Source organism: Coregonus lavaretus (assembly GCF_964263955.1).
Source record: "Coregonus lavaretus genome assembly, chromosome: 22".
Classification (NCBI taxonomy): Eukaryota; Metazoa; Chordata; class Actinopteri; order Salmoniformes; family Salmonidae; genus Coregonus; species Coregonus lavaretus.
The window spans coordinates 18,083,787-18,108,626 of NC_140009.1; the positions used below are offsets into that span (position 1 = coordinate 18,083,787).

Here is a 24,840-nt window from a genome sequence, read left to right on the forward strand (position 1 = left end):
GGACTGAAACACATACAGTATTGTATATGTATAGTTTGCAGAATAAAACTGTCAAGCCAAGCATGTATCAGGACCTAAGTGTCATGCAATACATACAGTACCAGAAGAAGCATAGTACTCATCCTTATTGATTCCAGCAGTGCACCATCCATATCCATCATAGAGTAAAACAAGATATAGGCTATCCTGACCTGTGGTGACACTCCTAAGGGAATCACCCTGGGGATAAAGCTCAGGTCTATTCTGTAGTCAGTGCTATCTCCTTGGTTCATTCATAAAACTATTCCCCATTCCAGGTGATTTGGCCCTGTTTGACTAGCCTCGTAATTACCAGACTGATTACCACTGTAGTGAACATTCATGTAAGCTCGCAAGATCGGGCGGCTTGAGAGGCTACTGTTTGACTGCCTTAATCCAATTCATAAATATTAAGATGTGGTCTACTGAATAATTGAGGCTTTTGTCTTTATTGAGGAGAAACTGTATGTAATGGTTGACTTGCTCTCACAGGAGTTTTTTTTTTAAGAAAGGCAGAGTAAGATTTCTTAATTCCATGTAGTAAAAATAAATGTATCTCCCTCTCCTCTCCTGCAAATTAAGGCCCATCTGTTTGATGTTTCGTCTGTTACAGACAGTCTTTCTGCATAGGTGAACAACACCTATGTAGTTGACTTGATAACAATAATGTATAATTTACTTCAACTAGAACAACTATGTACCATACTGACAAGGCCAAACACACATCACACACTGTTTTAGAATGAGAAGTCAAGATACAGGTCTATTTCAGCAATGGACAGCTCTGAAACAGCCAAAAGTCTAGGCATCAATGAATTATACTGATTTATAATGACTCATTGCATTTTTCCTCTCCTCTTCATCTTTGTGTTACTCCATCCAGGCCTCCCCTTCTCCCTCTCTACTCCCGTCCATCCTTGGTTACTGTGTTGTGGGACCCCCTGATGAGTGGGATCTGCCTCCATGAGCCCCACGCCCCCTCCCCCTCCCTCTCAGGCTTCAGCACCCCCATATCAGAACCTACCTTCCGCAGGCTGGATACAGACACCCCCGCCTGCACCCCAGAGACCGACCTGACCCCCACCCAGTGTGTCCTCCGCAACGTGCTGTCCATCGACACAGGTGGGACACCGGTTGTGCCAGGTGGAGGTGAGGGTTGCCCCCACACCTGTGGCAGCAGCCCGACTCCTAGCGACGGGCCCCCGGCCCACTTTGACAACAGCGTGCTGAAGTTGCACGAGTATGAAGCCTGCCAGTGTGGGGGCGGGGCGGAGGCGGGGCTTAGCTCAGAGGCTGGGGCCATCCGCAGCCAATCAGACAACATCCGGCTGCAGCAAGGAAGTGGAGGGTTCCTGGAGGGGCTGTTTGGCTGCCTGAAACCCGTCTGGACCATGATCGGGAAAGCCTACTCCACCGAACACAAGCATAACCAGGAAGGTGCGTGGAGTGAGTATAACAGCCAATTCTATGTCACTTCACTATTTGCACAAGGTCTTCTGTGTTTAACAAAGACATTTGTATACTTTTAGGATACTGAATACTTAACCAATACAGAAATACATGAGAGACACTTCAGGATATTTCACTCAGCGTAGGATATGTAATGTACGACAGCAAATCTTTTGTCACTTGAAATGTTAGTCATTCACTGTCAAGATGTTGAGGTAAATCTGTAACCATGGTGATGCATTATATATAAAGGTTCAACTTGACTTCATTTCATTATGGAGGTACTTCACTAAAATGGTTTACATTTCCCTCTCTGTTTATCTCTCACTCCTGCCATCATGCCCCATTCTCTCTTTACACACTCCCTACAATGCTGCTGATGTTACCTGTGCGCTAGATTTACAGCTGGTTAGCAGATTTACAGCTGGTTAGCGAGACGACACGAGCAGCTGCCTCTACAGCAGCAGGTCCCTGGAGACGACAACACTTCTAATGAAGAATTCATCTGCTTGTTTCTCCGCCTACTGGCTTCTCTTTCCTCACAGTGACCAAACTCTCAGTCATTCATCTATCAAATGTACTCTCATGACGGATAATGGAGGGAGGAGAGATTAGATTTGGAGAGATGTGCAGCTGTTTGCCTCTACATCTCTCCCCAACTGCAATCGTACTGTACACTGAACATATTGATCCAATTGTGAGCTATGATGGTACCACAGGGGGAAAACACCTACTAATGTGTCAATGTAAAGTACTTTTTTCCTCAGGAATGCCTCACATCTGTAGACTAAAATACAACAGATGATGCCGTTTATATGATACATTTCAGCTGGTTTGCTGACTGGACTGGAGTCCGCTCCATCTGCCGCCCACGGCCTGTGACTGACTGTTTCCTTGTGTTGATGTTGTGTTCTTAGAATCCTGGGAGGTTCCGTTTGAAGAGATCTCAGACCTGCAGTGGGTGGGCAGCGGGGCCCAGGGTGCCGTCTTCTTGGGAAAGTTCCATGGAGAGGACGTGGCTGTCAAGAAAGTCCGGGACATCAAGGAGACGGAGATCAAGCACCTACGCAAACTCAAGCACCCCAACATAATCACCTTCAAGTGAGAAAAACTCCCTGACCCCAAGAAAACAGTAGAGATTTATATGAACATATCAACTGTCCGAGCTATTGTAGCCTATATCAGCAGTACCTAGCACACCAAGACTATGACATCATCAGACACTCACTTTTTCCATTTTGCTCTTCTTTATACTTGTCCCTCTGCCTCCTCCCTCCCTCCCCCAGGGGTATCTGCACCCAGGCTCCCTGCTATTGTATCCTGATGGAGTACTGTGCCCAGGGCCAGCTGTACGAGGTACTGAGGGCGGGCAGGAACATCACCCCCTCCCTACTTATCGATTGGACCATGGGCATTGCCGGGGGCATGAACTACCTACACCTCCACAAGATCATCCACAGAGACCTCAAGTCCCCCAAGTGAGTAACTGTGCTGGATATTATCAAAACCATCCGCCTAAAGACCAGAAGTCCCCAAAGTAAATAAATTAGCTCTTTCTTAAAAAATTGCTTTTCTGGCTTAAGAACAACTAAAATAATAGTGTTTTTCTCTCTATCCATGGCAGTATGCTGATTACCCATGATGACCTGGTGAAGATCTCTGACTTTGGCACCTCCAAGGAGCTCATTGATAAGAGCATGAAGATGTCTTTCGCTGGTACGGTGGCCTGGATGGCCCCAGAGGTCATTCGGAATGAACCCGTATCAGAGAAGGTGGACATCTGGTAAGTGAAGGAATTCAACTTCTTGACCTTAGAAAAGAGGACCAATGCAATCCCATCTCTGATCAGTGATCACTAATATAAGGAGTGTTGTGAACTGCAGGTCGTTTGGGGTGGTGTTGTGGGAGATGCTGACCGGGGAGGTCCCCTATAAAGATGTGGACTCCTCCGCCATCATCTGGGGGGTGGGCAACAACAGCCTGAACCTCCCTATCCCTGAGAGCTGCCCCGATGGATTCAAAATCCTCCTGAGGCAGTGCTGGTGAGTGGAGATGGAGGGAGGGATGGTGGAAGGGAGGGAAGGAGGGGGAGAAAGAGAGGGATGGCAGAAAAGAGGAGAGAGGGGGTAGTGGAAATAGATAGAGGGAAATTCTTTCCTTTTAAATCTTTCCTAGGTAGACTTGGCCCACGTAGATCCATATTGATTATACAGTAGATATACCAAACTTGTCTCTGGCTCCTTGGCTTTGCAGGAACTGTAAACCCAGAAATAGACCCTCTTTCCGTCAGATCCTCCTCCATCTGGATATAGCCTCAGCTGATGTACTCTCCACCCCACAGGAGACATACTTCAAGTCTCAGGTAGCCTACTGTACACTATGTCACACACACACAACCTAATGACCTTATACACAAACAAACACATTCACAGAAGTGCACAGTCACACACACAGTGTCTAAGTGTGTGTGTATGTGTGTGTGTGTTGAGCAGGCTGAGTGGCGGGAGGAGGTGAAGCAGCACTTTGAAAAGATTAAGTCTGATGGGACCTGTCTGCACCGACTGGACGAGGAACTGATCAACCGACGCAGAGAGGAGCTCAGGTCTGTACCACAACACTCTGACAGACAGAGTAACTCTTCTCTTTTACCTGCTGGAAGTGATGCAATGCCAGGATAGTATAACAGAAAGCCACCAGTGCCTTGTTATGAGCTGGTCAACTACAGTACAGCAGTCCAGGGTCATGTAGAGAGGCAGTTTCACTAACATCAAAGGGCTCCAGTTCCTTTGCCCTTCCTTTATCTACCTTTGGGCGATATAAAAAAGAAAGAAAGAGATGTGGGGAAAAAATTAAGAAAATAGGCTCAGGGCGCATTTCTGTTAAACAGCATTTGGATCCTTTCATGCGTAAACATGATGTCACTTCTTGTGCACTGTTTTTTATTCAGGCACGCTCTGGACATCCGTGAGCACTATGAGAGGAAGCTGGAGAGGGCCAACAACCTCTACATGGAGCTCAATGCTGTCATGCTGCAGCTGGAGCTCAAAGACAAAGAGCTGCAGAAGTAGGTGGATCCGCCAGTCAAAGCACTTCAATGCATGTGGAGTTGTTCAGCAAATTCTAATTTAGCATATCAATCATATCAGCTAGTATGGTATATAGACATACTGAACATGCAGTGTTTGAAAATAAGTTGCTAATAAGTCTTTGGTAATTGGGGTTATAGAGGATACAAAAAAAAAAAAAAAAATTCATAGAAGTAGAATATGTAGAACAGACTAGTTTCTCGATTTCGCATGCAATCAACTTTAATCATATTGATGTGTTCCTAGGAGAGAGCAGTCTTTAGATAAGAAGTTTCCAGGACTGTTCAAGCACCACAGCTCCAGACAGACTAGCTCCTCCAACTCCATGGACAAACTCATCAAGAAGAGAAACGTCCCACAGAAATTGCCCTCTGGAAAGAGGTGAGTTAATTCCGAGCGCCAAAAGCATAGGAGGCAAGGGTAGTTCTAATGTGAACCCCATGCAGAATTAACTTACTCATGTAACCCAATTGAAAGCACTTTAAATAAATGTGTAATCAGATTATATCACAATGTATCTGACCATTGTTTCCTATTCTATCCTGTTCTCACAGGCCAGACATCCTCAAGTCGGAGGTGATCATTCCCAAGATGGATTCCTCCGTGATGCAGGTCACCATCCCCTCCTGCCCCAACAGGGGCTCCACGTCTCCTAGCCGCTCACGGAGGGTCAAGACCCGCCACCGCAAGCCTGGCAAGGGCAGCAGCGGGTACCTGGCTGGCCTGAAGGCCACTCAACCCTCCCCTGGTGGGGACAACCCTGCTCAGGCCAACAGCTTCAGCACGGACCCCTCCAAGCAGCTCCTGGACCCCAGCGCAGCCTTGCAGGCCCTGGGCCACGAGCAGCAGCAGAGGCAGCTGTCCTCCTCCAGCCCAGACCTCATATGCACCACGCTGGCGGCTGAGGATCAGGGGAAAGGAGAGACCACCGTCGGGGGACTGGAGAAGGGTGGCAGCCTGAGTGCCTCCGCGGGCCTTGGGGGATCCGAGCACGGCACGGCGGGTCTGGATGACCTCACGGAGACGCCCCCGCGCAGCGACACGCCCAGTGAGGACGCAGCCTCGTTCCCCTTCTCTAGCAGCCCAGACTCGCCATGTGGGAGAGGAGCGGCCGCCGGGAGGGGGTCTGTACTGCGTGCCCCACGCCTTCCCCATGATGGGGACGATAAGGAGGAGGGAGTGAGTGGTGTGAGGTTACCCCGGGTGGCTTCAGGGCACCTCACCCCCTCAGCTATCCTGTACAGGGCAGCCATCACACGCAAACAGGTACAGTCCCAATGAAAAGCTAGTCATGTTCAGTATGTACTCTCTCCTTTCATCTCTGTGAATGTGTTTAGCTAGCTCCCTCTGTTCTCTGGGCTGTGTCCACAGAGGCGTGGCGTTTCTTCAGAGGAGGAGGAGGGGGAGGTTGACAGCGAAGTGGAGTTGCCATGGAGACGGTATGTTTCTGTACTCCATTACCCAAAAAACTGCCACTAATTTACCTTTATCTTATCTTTGATATCTACACTAAATGGTTCTGTGGTATGATTTTAGGAGTCACAGGGTTTGAAAACATTATGAAAATGGCATTTATAATTCCAATCAGAGATGTTTTGTGTTGCTAGTATGAGTGAATCTGCAAGTGACAAGCAGTATGATGACTATTAAATATGAATCGAATTAATCAAAACTGAAACAAAAGTGGATTCCTCTCTTCTTTTACCTCCCTCTTCTCCCCAGACGTCCGACCAGCATCACCAAGTGCCAGTCGGTGTCCACCTTCAGCTCGGAGAACCTCTCTGTGTCAGATGGCGAGGAGGGTCACACCACTGACCACTCCCACAGCGGCACGCCGGATGTGGTCAGCACCAACACGGACGACCGTCTGGACGACCGCAGCGATGACCTCCTGTCGCAGGGGTCAGAGTTCCCGGCAGACAACACGGACCCGGCGCAGGCCTCTGACGGGCTGTCTGAGAGGAAAAGAGCTCTGGGCCAGGTCAAAGCCCTGCTAGATGCTGCACAGAATCCTAATGAGGTAACACAATCTGATACTGGCACTTGCGTAGCGCACACCCCCGCAGCCCCTGCAAGGGGGGGGACCCCAAAGCTCGTGGGCCCCCTCGGAGGTTGGGCCCCCCAAATAGCATATGAACACATCATAAAATTAGCTTTAAATCTACAACATTTTCTCTTAGCCTCGTGGCGAAATGTGTAGAATAGCAGAGAATTAGCTCAGGGATTCTTGAAAGTCAGGACAATCCTTGTCTGGCAGGGTAACTTTCTTTTTATAGTTAAATGTTTTTTATTTTGTTCCATTATTTGAGCTTAAAATGTACATTTACGGGAATTTTATAAGGGAAAGGTTTTTGTTTTAGAATTGTTTTTAATACTTTCAATATTATAGATTTCCATGCTTGGAAATGCCGTTGTCCGGAGCAAACTCCATCTGCCTGAATAGATTAAGATATAATATGAATTTTGGTTCAAATATGTTATATTTAATTAGGAGTCATAAAGCATCTGAGGAAAAACGAAATTCCTACTGTGTATATACCACTTGAATGAAGAAGAGAAATTCTGTAAAACACCAAATCCGTCAGATTTTGTCTAACGTCAACTCAACTCCGTCAGAGTGTTGAAAGATCTGATAGAAGGGATATGTTTTTATTGGGGATTTTCAAATGAATCAGTTTCCATATTTTACAAATGTTGAGGCAAAAATATGTCTGTTTTGAGTATCTGTTGTCAACTCCGTCAGTGGCTTGTCAACCCTGATGGCTAACCCCCTTAAGATAGATTTTTTGGTCAATATTCTGAAAAAAATATTTGTATTACTAGCTAGGTTTTCCATCCAATTGGCGACAGATTTTCATGCGAATATTCCATAATCCGCATAAAGAAAACATGCGCATTTTCCCACCAGTGGTATGTTTCCACTAAATGGGCTTGTTGGGAATAAAAGGGCAGGTATACAAGATGGCGTATTGAATACACAGCGGTACAAATCACCTCAAGATAAAAACATAATATTCAATATCAGTAAGTTAGACTAAATATTAACATTTCATATAATCGATGGTAATAACATTCAATCTGGTTAATAACACAAATCAAATTATAAGGCTAGAGAAATGTATCTACAAATATTACAACACCCAAACATGACGGAAGATAAACGAGGAGAATCAATCTCCAAGAGAAAACGCGACTCCTCGACTGATACAGATGATTTATGCTTTTCACCACTGGGACTGGTAAGTGTGGAAAGCGACCTGTTGAAGTCGATAAATGACAAACTGGGCATACTAGAGTTGGTCATTAATGATGTAAAAGAGTTGAAGGCGAGTCTTGAAATGAGTGACGGAAAAGCTGCGATAATGGAGAGCGATACAAAAAAACAAAAAGGGACAGTCACTAGGATGGAAACGGACGTTAAGGAACTTAAAAAGGAGAACAACTTTCTGAGAGAAGCCTTACTAGACATACAAACTAGATCGATGAGAGAAAATCTAGTACTTACGGGTATCCAGAAAAAAAGAGAGAGATTACAGAAAAAATAGTGAAGGACTTCTTTCTTACAGTGCTTCAAATTCCACTCGAGGCTGTCGACAAAATCCAACTCGAACGTGTACACCGTTTCGGACAAAGAGGACAGAGATATGAGCGTCCAATTGTTGCCAAATGTGCCTTTTTTAAGGATAAAGTAATGGTTAAAAGCCTAGGTAAAAGACTTGCTGGCACAAAAATAGGCATGAATTATCAGTTCCCGAGGGAGATTGCAGAACGGCGCAAAGTTCTGTACCCATGATCTGAAAAGTCATAGTCAATCAATCAATAATATAATAATACTTTTAGCAAAAATGTTTATTTTTAATTCACAATCTGTAGAAGCAATGAGAATAGAAAGGTTCAGAACTTTTGTAAAACATCACAGTATGGTTGAAATATATATGGCAAATAGAAATCCTATATGGATGGTGTTAAGAGATAGATGGGAGGTATTGAATAGAGTTGAAGGATGGGACTAATAACAAATAACAACAAATAATAACAAAGATAGCTAATAATGTAAGCATACTGTGTCCATAATAAGTATATAGGTTGTATGTTGGGAGCTTTTGGGAAAGAGCACAGTTAGAAAGATATGGCATTTAGAAGCAAACCGGATGGACATCATGAAAATGATCGGAGAGGTTGAGAGTAGAAGAAGTTCAGGAGCAAAAAAATAAATAGATATGTATGTGTATGTATGTATATATATATATATATATGTATATATATATGTATGTATATATATATATATATATGTATGTGTGTGTGTATGTGTATGTATGTATATATATATATATATAGATATAGAATTATTGTAAAATTAACTCTGTCCATAAGGTGTAGATAGTAAGTATAGACCGGAAGTAGAGGCCTGGGCGTTGTTGTTCACTAATTTACTCCAAGTAGGGAAAGGATGGTGGGGTTGAAAAGTAATAAAGGGGAATATATATATATAAAAAATAAAAAAAACATGGGGGATTGGAAGTGATGCAGACAATTACATTGATAGAAGATACAATCTATCTGCAATATTAAGCTGATCCATCCCCCCGAAAAAAAAAAAAGAAAAAAAAAAAAAAAAAAAAAAAAAGTTCTGTACCCAATCTTCAAGGAAAATAGATTAAAAGGGAAGCGTGTTGCTCTTGTTGTCGATAAACTGTATATTGACAACCAAATGTTCCGCGACACAAAGACTACTCCGTGGCTATTCTGAAAGTTCTAATAGAGGAGTCGAATAATACAACACCCAATACTAGCCATGGTAGGGATTGTAATAATAAAGCACATTTATAGTATGTATAGTATTTTATAAAGGGATAAGACGGTATTACAAGAAAAGATAACAAGCAAAATAATACATCTTCAAATACAACTAAATTAGAACACAAGTACTCAATCAACATAGTGGAGATAAAAACATAGCAAACAGAAGACATAGAAGGCACAGTATGTGGGTATGTGTGGATGAATTGTGATGGAAGGTGTGGTGTGCGTTTTTGTGTTTGAATAAGTGTGGCGTTAAGTGAGTGAGAAAGGAAATGGTTGCATATCCCAGAACCAACGTGTGTCTGTGAGCAGGGGTTGTGAGAGAGAGCTTTCAATTTTGTGCAGATGAGGGATATACATTGTAAAATATCTAATCTAATCTAATATATTTTTTTATTGTCCTATTATGATGGAACGATCCCCAACCCTATATCCTAGACACCCACCTGAGCGACCCATAGAGAAGTCCCCATCTGTTTTATGGACCTGCTGTGAGTTGCCTATATGCAGCCAAAACAGAAAAATAAATGCAGTCAGAGACCTACTTGAGCAGCACCGCCCCCTCAAGATTCTGAGCCTGCCTGGCAGGGTTGGTCCTACAAAGCCAGAGCCCCCTGATGGGAGAGCATAATATACAAGGAAATTCTCAAAGCTGCTAATGAGAACCTTGATGACCTTGTACCTAGCCGGTGGGGATTCCGGTGGGGTACCCCCACCCAGGTAGTGGCAGTGCTGGCAACACTGGCTGCAGTAACCTATGGGGAGGGGGTCACACTCTGACAATCAGAGAGGGGGCTTATCATTGTGGCCCAGGTGGCACAAAATAATAAAAGGTCTGACTGCACGGAGATGCTTGGGAAAAATGGTTACAACGGGGGACCAGAGTGTTTGTGTCTCAGGTGAAGAGGGTGGATCTGATCTCCATCACCTAGGACTTGACATAGATTAAATAGATTAATCAAATCTCACATTGTTGTCAATTTTTGCTCAATCTTGCATGCTTTCTCAAACAGCTGTAACTGTATATGCATTCGTAAATCAGGTCCTTTCTTGAGTTGGGCTCTGGGATGTAACAACCGTTGAGCATCTGATTTTATGGTTGATTGTGGAGGAAAGGGGTTGAGTGTGTTAGAGTATGTGCGTGTGTGTTTATCCCACATCTGTTGCAAGGGGGTAAGGATGTTAGGGAGAATATAGGATGAACCACAATAATTGTTTGCTAAAATAATAATTGCTTGTCAAAAATGTAATGTAATACAATGGCAATCCGGGTTATAGGTTAAAATCCTACGCATGAACTGCCAACATTATTACGCATATTAATTGATAATGATGGAAAATAAGATATTTGAATAGATATATATTTTTAAATAGCTATATATATATATATTGAGGTGAGAGCATTGGAAATGCTTTTGGCGGTTGACCTGCTTCTGTTTTGTGGGTGGCACTGTGTGCTGTTTTCGATGGATGGGTCCTGGCCTCTCGGGGCCCTAGGGATCCGGAGGGACGGGGGTGGTATGCCGATCACTGGGATGACGGCCCAACTTGAGATGGGGAGGGGCTTTAGTGGGGGAATTAGTGGAGAACAATTGGAGGGTTACTTAGTAGCAATGCAAATATCATGGTACAGCTATATAGACACTCAATCACTATGGTATTTTTTATTGGTAAATTTACAAACATATATAATGATAAATAGATTTGAAACTTGTATCTCATTATGGTATATGGTGAAATAAGTATAGCCAGTTATAATTGTAATGGCTTAGCAGATAATAACAAAAGAAGAACAATATTTACATGACTCAAAGAGAAGGAATATAATATCTATTGTTTACAGGAATCTCATTAAAAATAATAATATGCCATTTAGCGACTTACAGTCTTGTGTGCATACATCTTTACGTATGGGTGGTCCCAGGGATCGAACCCACTACCCTGGCGTTACAAGCGCCATGCTCTACCAATTGAGCTACAGAGGACTACAACAATTCTAGATGAAGTTGCGTGGAAAAAGGAATGGGGGGGGGGGGGGGGGGGGGGGGGGAGAGAGAAATATACTTCTCCCATGGGCAAAGAAACTCAAAAGGGGTGATGATATTAATTAACAGTAATTTCGATCCGAATGTGCAAATTATCCAAACAGATAAGCAAGGTAGATGGATTATTTTAAATATGTTATTGGACCATAAACAGACATGGCTCATTAACCTTTATGGACCAAATAATGATGATCCACACTTCTTTAACAATATATACACTGCTCAAAAAAATAAAAGGAACACTTAAATAACACAATGTAACTCCAAGTCAATCACACTTCTGTGAAATCAAACTGTCCACTTAGGAAGCAACACTGATTGACAATACATTTCACATGCTGTTGTGCAAATGGAATAGACAACAGGTGGAAATTATAGGCAATTAGCAAGACACCCCCAATAAAGGACTGGTTTTGCAGTTGGTGACCACAGACCACTTCTCAGTTCCTATGCTTCCTGGCTGATGTTTTGGTCACTTTTGAATGCTGGCGGTGCTTTCACTCTAGTGGTAGCATGAGACGGAGTCTACAACCTACACAAGTGGCTCAGGTAGTGCAGCTCATCCAGGATGGCACATCAATGCGAGCTGTGGGAAGAAGGTTTGCTGTGTCTGTCAGCGTAGTGTCCAGAGCATGGAGGCGCTACCAGGAGACAGGCCAGTACATCAGGAGACGTGGAGGAGGCCGTAGGAGGGCAACAACCCAGCAGCAGGACTGCTACCTCCGCCTTTGTGCAAGGAGGAGCAGGAGGAGCACTGCCAGAGCCCTGCAAAATGACCTCCAGCAGGCCACAAATGTGCATGTGTCTGCTCAAACGGTCAGAAACAGACTCCATGAGGGTGGTATGAGGGCCCGACGTCCACAGGTGGGGGTTGTGCTTACAGCCCAACACCGTGCAAGACGTTTGGCATTTGCCAGAGAACACCAAGATTGGCAAATTCGCCACTGGCGCCCTGTGCCCTTCACAGATGAAAGCAGGTTCACACTGAGCACGTGACAGACGTGACAGAGTCTGGAGACGCTGTGGAGAACATTCTGCTGCCTGCAACATCCTCCAGCATGACCGGTTTGGCGGTGGGTCAGTCATGGTGTGGGGTGGCATTTCTTTGGGGGGCCGCACAGCCCTCCATGTGCTCGCCAGAGGAAGCCTGACTGCCATTAGGCAATGAGATGAGATCCTCAGACCCCTTGTGAGACCATATGCTGATGCGGTTGGCCCTGGGTTCCTCCTAATGCAAGACAATGCTAGACCTCATGTGGCTGGAGTGTGTCAGCAGTTCCTGCAAGAGGAAGGCATTGATGCTATGGACTGGCCCGCCCGTTCCCCAGACCTGAATCCAATTGAGCACATCTGGGACATCATGTCTCGCTCCATCCACCAACGCCACGTTGCACCACAGACTGTCCAGGAGTTGGCGGATGCTTTAGTCCAGGTCTGGGAGGAGATCCCTCAGGAGACCATCCGCCACCTCATCAGGAGCATGCCCATGCGTTGTAGGGAGGTCATACAGGCACGTGGAGGCCACACACACGACTGAGCCTCATTTTGACTTGTTTTAAGGACATTACATCAAAGTTGGATCAGCCTGTAGTGTGGTTTTCCACTTTAATTTTGAGGGTGACTCCAAATCCAGACCTCCATGGGTTGATAAATTTGATTTCCATTGATAATTTTTGTGTGATTTTGTTGTCAGCACATTCAACTATGTAAATAAAAAAGTATTTAATACGATTATTTCATTCATTCAGATCTAGGATGTGTTATTTTAGTGTTCCCTTTATTTTTTTGAGCAGTGTATAATAAATGATCAACCCTGCAAGCAATTCAAGACTATATTATTATGGTGGGAGATTATAATACAGTTTTAAATACAGTGGGGGAAAAAAGTATTTAGTCAGCCACCAATTGTGCAAGTTCTCCCACTTAAAAAGATGAGTGAGGCCTGTAATTTTCATCATAGGTACACGTCAACTATGAAAGACAAATTGAGATTTTTTTTCTCCAGAAAATCACATTGTAGGATTTTTTATGAATTTATTTGCAAATTATGGTGGAAAATAAGTATTTGGTCAACTACAAACAAGCAAGAATTCTGGCTCTCACAGACCTGTAACTTCTTCTTTAAGAGGCTCCTCTGTCCTCCACTCGTTACCTGTATTAATGGCACCTGTTTGAACTTGTTATCAGTATAAAATACACCTGTCCACAACCTCAAACAGTCACACTCCAAACTCCACTATGGCCAAGACCAAAGAGCTGTCAAAGGACACCAGAAACAAAATTGTAGACCTGCACCAGGCTGGGAAGACTGAATCTGCAATAGGTAAGCAGCTTGGTTTGAAGAAATCAACTGTGGGAGCAATTATTAGGAAATGGAAGACATACAAGACCACTGATAATCTCCCTCGATCTGGGGCTTCACACAAGATCTCACCCCGTGGGGTCAAAATGATCACAAGAACGGTGAGCAAAAATCCCAGAACCACACGGGGGGACCTAGTGAATGACCTGCAGAGAGCTGGGACCAAAGTAACAAAGCCTACCATCAGTAACACACTACGCCGCCAGGGACTCAAATCCTGCAGTGCCAGACGTGTCCCCCTGCTTAAGCCAGTACATGTCCAGGCCCGTCTGAAGTTTGCTAGAGTGCATTTGGATGATCCAGAAGAGGATTGGGAGAATGTCATATGGTCAGATGAAACCAAAATAGAGGACAAAGAATGCTGAGTTGCATCCAAAGAACACCATACCTACTGTGAAGCATGGGGGTGGAAATATCATGCTTTGGGGCTGTTTTTCTGCAAAGGGACCAGGACGACTGATCCGTGTAAAGGAAAGAATGAATGGGGTCATGTATCGTGAGATTTTGAGTGAAAACCTCCTTCCATCAGCAAGGGCATTGAAGATGAAACGTGGCTGGGTCTTTCAGCATGACAATGATCCCAAACACACCGCCCGGGCAACGAAGGAGTGGCTTCGTAAGAAGCATTTCAAGGTCCTGGAGTGGCCTAGCCAGTCTCCAGATCTCAACCCCATAGAAAATCTTTGGAGGGAGTTGAAAGTCCGTGTTGCCCAGCGACAGCCCCAAAACATCACTGCTCTAGAGGAGATCTGCATGGAGGAATGGGCCAAAATACCAGCAACAGTGTGTGAAAACCTTGTGAAGACTTACAGAAAACGTTTGACCTGTGTCATTGCCAACAAAGGGTATATAACAAAGTATTGAGAAACTTTTGTTATTGACCAAATACTTATTTTCCACCATAATTTGCAAATAAATTCAATAAAAATCCTACAATGTGATTTTCTGGATTTTTTTTTCTCATTTTGTCTGTCATAGTTGACGTGTACCTATGATGAAAATTACAGGCCTCTCTCATCTTTTTAAGTGGGAGAACTTGCACAATTGGTGGCTGACTAAATACTTTTTTCCCCCACTGTAGCTCAATGGACCGTAATGGAAATCACACTACAAACAAGGAAGGAAATCGTGAATGTCATGGATACAGTAGAACTAGTAGATATATGGAGGCTTAAATATCCTGATCTAGTGAGATATACAGTGGGGAGAACAAGTATTTGATACACTGCCGATTTTGCAGGTTTTCCTACTTACAAAGCATGTAGAGGTCTGTAATTTTTATCATAGGTACACTTCAACTGTGAGAGACGGAATCTAAAACAAAAATCCAGAAAATCACATTGTATGATTTTTAAGTAATTAATTAGCTTTTTATTGCATGCAATAAGTATTTGATCACCTACCAACCAGTAAGAATTCCGGCTCTCACAGACCTGTTAGTTTTTCTTTAAGAAGCCCTCCTGTTCTCCACTCATTACCTGTATTAACTGCACCTGTTTGAACTCGTTACCTGTATAAAAGACACCTGTCCACACACTCAATCAAACAGACTCCAACCTCTCCACAATGGCCAAGACCAGAGAGCTGTGTAAGGACATCAGGGATAAAATTGTAGACATGCACAAGGCTGGGATGGGCTACAGGACAATAGGCAAGCAGCTTGGTGAGAAGGCAACAACTGTTGGTGCAATTATTAGAAAATGGAAGAAGTTCAAGATGACGGTCAATCACCCTCGGTCTGGGGCTCCATGCAAGATCTCACCTCGTGGGGCATCAATGATCATGAGGAAGATGAGGGATCAGCCCAGAACTACACGGCAGGACCTGGTCAATGACCTGAAGAGAGCTGGGACCACAGTCTCAAAGAAAACCATTAGTAACACACTACGCCATCATGGATTAAAATCCTGCAGCGCACGCAAGGTCCCCCTGCTCAAGCCAGCGCATGTCCAGGCCTGTCTGAAGTTGGCCAATGACCATCTGGATGATCAAGGGGAGGAATGGGAGAAGGTCATGTGGTCTGATGAGACATAAATAGAGCTTTTTGGTCTAAACTCCACTCGCCGTGTTTGGAGGAAGAAGGATGAGTACAACCCCAAGAACACCATCCCAACCGTGAAGCATGGAGGTAGAAACATCATTCTTTGGGGATGCTTTTCTGCAAAGGGGACAGGACGACTGCACCGTATTGAGGGGAGGATGGATGGGGCCATGTACCGCGAGATCTTGACCTTCCCTCAGTAAGAGCATTGAAAATGGGTCGTGGCTGGGTCTTCCAGCATGACAGCCTTGCTGCTATTCCAGTTTCAACTGTTCTGCCTGCGGTTACGAAACCCCTACCTGTCCCAGACCTGCTGTTTTCAACTCTTAATGATCGGCTATGAAAAGCCAACTGAGAGACCTGAGCCCTAGGACCATACGTCGGGACTACCGGCCGTGGTGACTCCTTGCTGTCCCCAGTCCGCCTGGCCTTGCTGCTATTCCAGTTTCAACTGTTCTGCCTGCGGTTATGGAACCCCTACCTGTCCCAGACCTGCTGTTTTCAACTCTTAATGATCGGCTATGAAAAGCCAACTGAGATTTATTCCTGATTATTATTTGACCATGCTTGTCACTTATGAACATTTTTGAACATCTTGGCATGGTTCTGTTATAATCTTCACCCGGCACAGCCAGAAGAGGACTGGCCACCCCTCATAGCCTGGTTCCTCTCTAGGTTTCTTCCTAGGTTTTCGCCTTTCTAGGGAGTTTTTCCTAGCCACCGTGCTTCTACACCTGCATTACTAGCTGTTTGGGGTTTTAGGCTGGGTTTCTGTACAGCACTTCGAGATATTAGCTGATGTAAGAAGGGCTATATAAAATAAAATTGATTGATTGATTGACAACGACCCGAAACAAACAGCCAGGGCAACTAAGGAGTGGCTCCGTAAGAAGCATCTCAAGGTCCTGGAGTGGCCTAGCCAGTCTCCAGACCTGAACTCAATAGAAAATCTTTGGAGGGAGCTGAAAGTCCGTATTGCCCAGCGACAGCCCCGAAAACCTGAAGGATCTGGAGAAGGTCTGTATGGTGGAGTGGGCCAAAATCCCTGCTGCAGTGTGTGCAAACCTGGTCAAGACCTACAGGAAACGTATGATCTCTGTAATTGCAAACAAAGGTTTCTGTACCAAATATTAAGTTCTGCTTTTCTGATGTATCAAATACTTATGTCATGCAATAAAATGCAAATTAATTACTTAAAAATCATACAATGTGATTTTCTGGATATTTTTTTTTAGATTCCGTCTCTCACAGTTGAAGTGTACCTATGATAAAAATTACAGACCTCTGAATGCTTTGTAAGTAGGAATACCTGCAAAATCGGCAGTGTATCAAATACTTGTTCTCCCCACTGTACATGGCGGAGACTCAATCAAGCTAGTCGTCTTGACTTCTTTCTTATGTCATTCTCGTTGGCAACCAAAAGTTTAAAAAGTGTTGATAGGGGACAGAATACAGTCGGACCATCATATAATTGGTATATACATTACTCTTACTGAATTTCAGAGTGGGCGAGGATATTGGAAATGTAATCAAAGCCTATTGGATGAGGAATTTATAACTGATTTTGTCCGACATAACATAGGTACAGCAAATCCCCTTATTGTATGGGACACCTTTAAATGTGCCTTTAGAGGCCATGCAATTCAGTACTCATCTCGAAAACAAAAGCAATTTAGGTCAAAAGAGTCCATACTAACAAAGGAAATAGAAGGTCTAACAGAACAGATAGATAGCAATACAAACTGTAACATAGAGGCTCAGAATAAATTAGAGGAAAAACAAAAAGAAATGGAGAAACTTATTCAAGAAAGATCAAGTGTAATATATTATAAAAAATAAAGCAAACTGGATGGAATATGGGGAAAAATGCAACAAATTCTTTTTTAATCTTCAACATAGGAATGCTACCAAAAATAATTTTCTGAAACTGCTTACAAATGACGGAGTCACCCATGATTCACCAAATTATATTTTGAAGGAGGAAACAAAGTACTTTAAGCATATGTTTTCATTTCAGTCGCCTCCATCTCCTCTTAACTGAAGCTAATTGTATAGACTTTTTTCTACTGATAATGTAAAATTAACAGCCATACAGAAAGACTCATGTGAAGGTGAAATTACAGAGGAGTAACTTCTGGATGCAATTAAAGACCTTAAGTCCAGGAAAACTCCAAGGTTGGATGGCATACCAGTCGAGGTATACCAAACCTTTTTTGATATACTCAGAGGACCGTTATTAGCATGTTTTAACCACTCCTATGTAAATGGTAGATTATCAGACACTCAAGAAGAAGGTCTGATTTCATTATTACTGAAACAGGATACAAGTGGAAAATATAAAGATCCAGTCCATTAAAAAAATTGGAGGCCCCTTACACTTCAGTGTTGTGATGCAAAAATTCTAGCAAAATGTATAGCGCATAGAATTAAAAAGGTACTGTTGGACATTATTCATTCTAATCAGACAGGTTTTTTTACATGGAAGATACATTGGAGATAATATAAGGCAAGTACTGGAAACGATAGAACACTATGAAAAATCTGGGAAACCAGGCCTGCTATTCATAGCAGACTTCGAAAAGGCATTTGATAAAGTACGACTGGGGTTTATATATAAATGCCTGGAGCATTTCAATTTTGGAGAATCTCTTATGAAAGGGGTCAAAATCATGTATAGTAACCCTAGGTGTAAAATAGTAAATCATGGCTATTTCTCAGAAAGTTTTAAACTGTCAAGAGGAGTGAAACAAGGTTGTCCACTATCGGCATTTCTATTTATTGTGGCCATCGAGATGTTAGCTATTAAAATCAGATCCAACAATAATATCAGGGGATTAGAAATCCAGGGCTTAAAGACAAAGGTGTCATTGTACGCTGATGATTCATGTTTTCTTTTAAATCCACAACTAGAATCACTCCACAGCCTCATAGAGGATCTAGATACATTTTCTAACCTCTCTGGATTACAACCAAATTATGGCAAATGTACTATATTACGTATTGGATCAATAAAAAATACAATTTTTACATTACCATGTAGTTTACCAATAAAATGGTCTGATGGTGATGTGGATATACTCGGAATACATATCCCAAATGAAATAAATGATCTCACTCCAATACATTTGAATAGAAAGTTAGCAAAAATAGATAAGATCTTGCTACCATGGAAAGGTAAATACCTGTCAATTTGTGGAAAAATCACCCTGATTAACTCTTTAGTATTATCCCAGTTTACCTATTTGCTTATGGTCTTGCCTATGCCTAGCGAACAGTTTTTGAAATTATATGAGAAAAACATATTCCATTTTATTTGGAACGGCAAGCCAGACAAAATTAAACGGGCCTATTTATATAATGAATATGAATTCGGAGGACAGAAATTATTAAATATTAAAGCATTAGACCTATCACTAAAAGCTTCAGTCATACAAAAGTTATACTTAAACCCGACTGGTTCTCTAGCAAATTAGTAAAATTGTCTCACCCAATGTTCAAGAATGGCCTTTTTCCCTTTATTCAGATTACAACCTCTCACTTTCAGTTATTTGAAAAGGAAATCATCTCCCAAATATCACAATTTCTAAAACAAGCCATAGAAAGTTGGTTGCAATTTCAATTTAATCCTCCAGAAATTACAGAACAAATAATGCAACAAATATTGTGGTTAAACTAAAATTGATTTGATAAAAAAACGTTTGGATTTTTGACGTACTGATCCCATGGCATAGTGTTTATGAACTGATACACAAAATGACGCCGGATTCAAAACTTAGAATTTTTCAATTTAAATTATTATATAAAATTCTTGCTACCAATAGAATGTTATTTATATGGGGGATACAATCTTCCCAGCTCTGCAGATTTTGCTGCGAAGAGACAGAATCATTAGATCATTTGTTTTGGTACTGTCCATTTGTAGCTTGTTTTTGGACACTGGTCCAGGAATGGCTAAAGGATTGCAAAATTTGCCTGGAGCTAACCCTGCAGATAGCATTACTGGGAGATCTGAAAAGTCATAGTCAGTCAATCAATAATATAATAATACTTTTAGCTAAAATGTTTATTTTCAATTTACAATCTGTAGAAACAATGAGAATAGAAAGGTTCAGAACTTTTGTAAAACATCCCAGTACAGTTCAAAAATATATGGCAAATAGAAATCCAATATGGATGGTGTTAACAGATAGATGGATGGTGTTGAATGGAGTTGAAGGATGGGACTAATAACAACTAACAACAACTAATAACAACAAGATAAATAATAATGTAAGCATACTGTGTCCATAATAAGTATATAGGTTATAGGTTGAGAGCTTTTGTGAAAGAGCACAGTTAGAAAGATATGGCATATAGAAGCAAACCGGATGGACATCATGAAAATGATCGGAGAGGTTGAGGGTAGAGGAAGTTCAGGAGTAAAAACAAACAAAATAGAATTATTGTAAAATTGACTGTGTCCATAAAATGTATATAGTATGTATAAGCTGGAAGTAGAGGCCTAAGCATTGTTGTTCACTTGTTTACTCCAATTAGGGAAGGGGTGGTGGGGTTGGAAAGTAATAAAGGGAAATATATGTATGTGTAAATATGTATGTATGTATATATGTACTGTTGAAGTCGGAAATTTACATACACTTACAGTGGGGGAAAAAAGTATTTAGTCAGCCACCAATTGTGCAAGTTCTCCCACTTAAAAAGATGAGAGAGGCCTGTAATTTTCATCATAGGTACACGTCAACTATGACAGACAAAATGAGAAAAAAAAATCCAGAAAATCACATTGTAGGATTTTTAATGAATTTATTTGCAAATTAAGGTGGAAAATAAGTATTTGGTCAATAACAAAAGTTTCTCAATACTTTGTTATATACCCTTTGTTGGCAATGACACAGGTCAAACGTTTTCTGTAAGTCTTCACAAGGTTTTCACACACTGTTGCTGGTATTTTGGCCCATTCCTCCATGCAGATCTCCTCTAGAGCAGTGATGTTTTGGGGCTGTCGCTGGGCAACACGGACTTTCAACTCCCTCCAAAGATCTTCTATGGGGTTGAGATCTGGAGACTGGCTAGACCACTCCAGGACCTTGAAATGCTTCTTACGAAGCCACTCCTTCGTTGCCCGGGCGGTGTGTTTGGGATCATTGTCATGCTGAAAGACCCAGCCACGTTTCATCTTCAATGCCCTTGCTGATGGAAGGAGGTTTTCACTAAAAATCTCACGATACATGGCCCCATTCATTCTTTCCTTTACACGGATCAGTCGTCCTGGTCCCTTTGCAGAAAAACAGCCCCAAAGCATGATGTTTCCACCCCCATGCTTCACAGTAGGTATGGTGTTCTTTGGATGCAACTCAGCATTCTTTGTCCTCCAAACACGACGAGTTGAGTTTTTACCAAAATGTTCTATTTTGGTTTCATCTGACCATATGACATTCTCCCAATCCTCTTCTGGATCATCAAAATGCACTCTAGCAAACTTCAGACAGGCCTGGACATGTACTGGCTTAAGCAGGGGGACACGTCTGGCACTGCAGGATTTGAGTCCCTGGCGGCATAGTGTGTTACTGATGGTAGGCTTTGTTACTTTGGTCCCAGCTCTCTGCAGGTCATTCACTAGGTCCCCCTGTGTGGTTCTGGGATTTTTGCTCACCGTTCTTGTGATCATTTTGACCCCACGGGGTGAGATCTTGCGTGGAGCCCCAGATCGAGGGAGATTATCAGTGGTCTTGTATGTCTTCCATTTCCTAATAATTGCTTCCACAGTTGATTTCTTCAAACCAAGCTGCTTACCTATTGCAGATTCAGTCTTCCCAGCCTGGTGCAGGTCTACAATTTTGTTTCTGGTGTCCTTTGACAGCTCTTTGGTCTTGGCCATAGTGGAGTTTGGAGTGTGACTGTTTGAGGTTGTGGACAGGTGTCTTTTATACTGATAACAAGTTCAAACAGGTGCCATTAATACAGGTAACGAGTGGAGGACAGAGGAGCCTCTTAAAGAAGAAGTTACAGGTCTGTGAGAGCCAGAAATCTTGCTTGTTTGTAGGTGACCAAATACTTATTTTCCACCATAATTTGCAAATAAAGTCATTAAAAATCCTACAATGTGATTTTCTGGATTTTTTTTTCTCAATTTGTCTGTCATAGTTGACGTGTACCTATGATGAAAATTACAGGCCTCTCTCATCTTTTTAAGTGGGAGAACTTGCACAATTGGTGGCTGACTAAATACTTTTTTCCCCCACTGTAGGTTGGAGTCATTAAAACTTGTTTTTCAACCACTCCACACATTTCTTGTTAACAAACTATAGTTTTAGTAAGTCGGTAAGGATATCTACTTTCTGCATGACACAAGTCATTTTTCCAACAATTGTTTACAGACAGATTATTTCACTTATAATTCACTGTATCACAATTCCAGTGGGTCAGAAGTTTACATACACTAAGTTGACGGTGCCTTTAAACAGCTTGTAAAATTCCAGAAAATGATGTCATGGCTTTAGAAGCTTCTGATTAGGCTTATTGACATAATTTGAGTCAATTGGAGGTGTACCTGTGGATGTATTTCAAGGCCTACCTTCAAACTCAGTGCCTCTTTGCTTGACATCATGAGAAAATCAAAAGAAATCAGAACTGTAGACCTCCACAAGTCTGGTTCATCCTTGGGAGCAATTTCCAAACACCTGAAGGTACCACATTCATCTGTACAAACAATAATACGCAAGTATAAACACCATGGGACCACGCAGCCGTCATACCGCTCAGGAAGGAGACGCGTTCTGTCTCCTAGAGATGAACGTACTTTGGTGTGAAAAGTGCAAATCAATCCCAGAACAACAGCAAAGGACCTTGTGAAGATGCTGGGGAAACAGGTACAAAAGTATCTATATCCACAGTAAAACGAGTCCTATATCGACATTACCTGAAAGGCCGCTCAGCAAGGAAGAAGCCACTGCTCCAAAACCACCATAAAAAAGCCAGACTACGGTTTGCAACTGCACATGGGGACAAACATCGTCCTTTTTGGAGAAATGTCCTCTGGTCTGATTAAACAAAAATAGAACTGTTTGGCCATAATGACCATCGCTATGTTTGGAGGAAAAAGGGGAAGGCTTGCAAGCCGAAGAACACCATCCCAACCGTGAAGCACGGGGTGGCAGCATCATGCTGTGGGGGTGCTTTGCTGCAGGAGGGACTGGTGCACTTCACAAAATAGATGGCATCATGAGGAAGGAAAATTATGTGGATATATTGAAGCAACATCTCAAGACAACAGTCAGGAAGTTAAAGCTTGGTCGTAAATGGGTCTTCCAAATGGACAATGACCCCAAGCATACTTCCAAAGTTGTGGCTAAATGGCTTAAGGACAACAAAGTCAAGGCATTGGAGTGGCCATCACAAAGCCCTGACCTCAATCCTATAGAAAATGTGTGGGCAGAACTGAAAAAGCGTGTTCGAGCAAGGATGCCTACAAACCTGACTCAGTTACAGCAGCTCTGTCAGGAGGAATGGGCCAACATTCACCCAACTTATTGTGGGAAGCTTGTGGAAGGCTACCCGAAACGTTTGACCCAAGTTAAACAATTTAAAGGCCGTGTTACCAAATACTAATTGAGTGTATGTAAACTTCTGACCCACTGGGAATGTGATGAAAGAAAAAAAGCTGAAATAAGTAATTCTCTCTACTATTATTCTGAAATTTCACATTCTTAAAATGTTTGATTTTTTACTAGGATTAAATGTCAGGAATTGTGAAAAACAGAGTTTAAATGTATTTGGCTAAGGTGTATGTAAACTTCTGACTTCAACTGTATGTGTATGTATGTATGTATGTATGTTTACTATTGCGTTAAAAAAAACTATTGCGTTAAATAGCAAATGTGCCTACATTGGTCTTGGCACCTGTGCTCTAGCCAACAGCTCGCAGATACCGTGCGAGTAGGTTGTGCGGGTTGTATAGTCTACATGATGAGATTCTTATGGATAAGAGCGAGAATATTTTTATTTGTCAAACGGCAGTCAAGCATCGATCATCATATCACCAGAATAAGACCCTCAATATTTATTGGAAAGCAGCATCAAGCTCATCACCGTGTACTTTCAACACCCTGTGAAGTTCATCATAATTTATCTGTAGCGAATTAACTGCATGGTTTCCTGAGTCGTAGTGGGAGGACCACACACCACATCATCGCGACTCCAAATTTACTTCGATATGATGGTTATTTTATCAATGTTTCCACCGACGTTTCCCACATACAGTGAGGGAAAAAAGTATTTGATCCCCTGCTGATTTTGTACGTTTGCCCACTGACAAAGACATGATCAGTCTATCATTTTAATGGTAGGTTTATTTGAACAGTGAGAGACAGAAAAACACATGTCAAAAATTGATTTGCATTTTAATGAGGGAAATAAGTTAACTATACAGAACGGGTCTAGTTGTCCTGGGGTCTGTTTGGAACGGGTCTCTGTAATATTATTTATTTATTTATGTATATCGGGTCTGGGTGGGAAAGCCCCAGGTCCATTTCGGAATGGGTCCAACTTCACAGCTTTATTTAATTCAGGCTGTAACACAACAAAATAAGTCAAGGGGTATGAATACTTTCTGAAGGCACTGTACATGTACCTCTAATTTATCTATTCCCTACCACTAGTTTCTAATCTACAACTTCTAGTGTGACGTTTTTTTCTTATACCTCAATCTCTTCTTCGATAGTGATGTCAGACTAGGAACATTTACGCTTCCCATAACTCTTGAGGTTTCAGTTGATTCTGTCATCTACCTCTAGCATAATGTTTCTCTCTCCTCCATCTTTACCCCTCAGAGTCGGGCCCAGTGCGATGACTCAGACTGCGACAGCGCTGAGCTTGACCAGTCAGGAAGCGGGGAGCCCAGTCGTCCACCCAGCGCTGGGGCCTGGGCACCTCCATCAGGGTCCCATTCTGGGCACCAACGAAGGTCTCCACAGGGGCCCCAGACAGGGCCTCTATAGAGCAAACACACTGGACACTATAGAACTACAGCTACCTTAT

General features: G+C 42.6%; 1 protein-coding gene across 1 annotated transcript; it reads left to right on the forward strand.

Moving 5' to 3' along the window:
• Positions 1-962: 962 nt before the first annotated feature.
• LOC311149541 (mitogen-activated protein kinase kinase kinase 12-like) lies at positions 963-24,800 on the forward strand (the record flags this gene model as incomplete). Its single annotated transcript, XM_084186719.1, has 13 exons — positions 963-1,455; positions 2,385-2,568; positions 2,754-2,945; positions 3,092-3,250; positions 3,351-3,509; positions 3,721-3,829; positions 3,960-4,069; positions 4,415-4,531; positions 4,800-4,934; positions 5,108-5,819; positions 5,925-5,992; positions 6,276-6,573; positions 24,633-24,800. The coding sequence occupies 13 exons, from the start codon at positions 963-965 to the stop codon at positions 24,798-24,800; spliced, it is 2,904 nt and encodes a 967-aa protein (XP_084042845.1).
• Between the last annotated feature and the right edge of the window lie 40 nt (positions 24,801-24,840).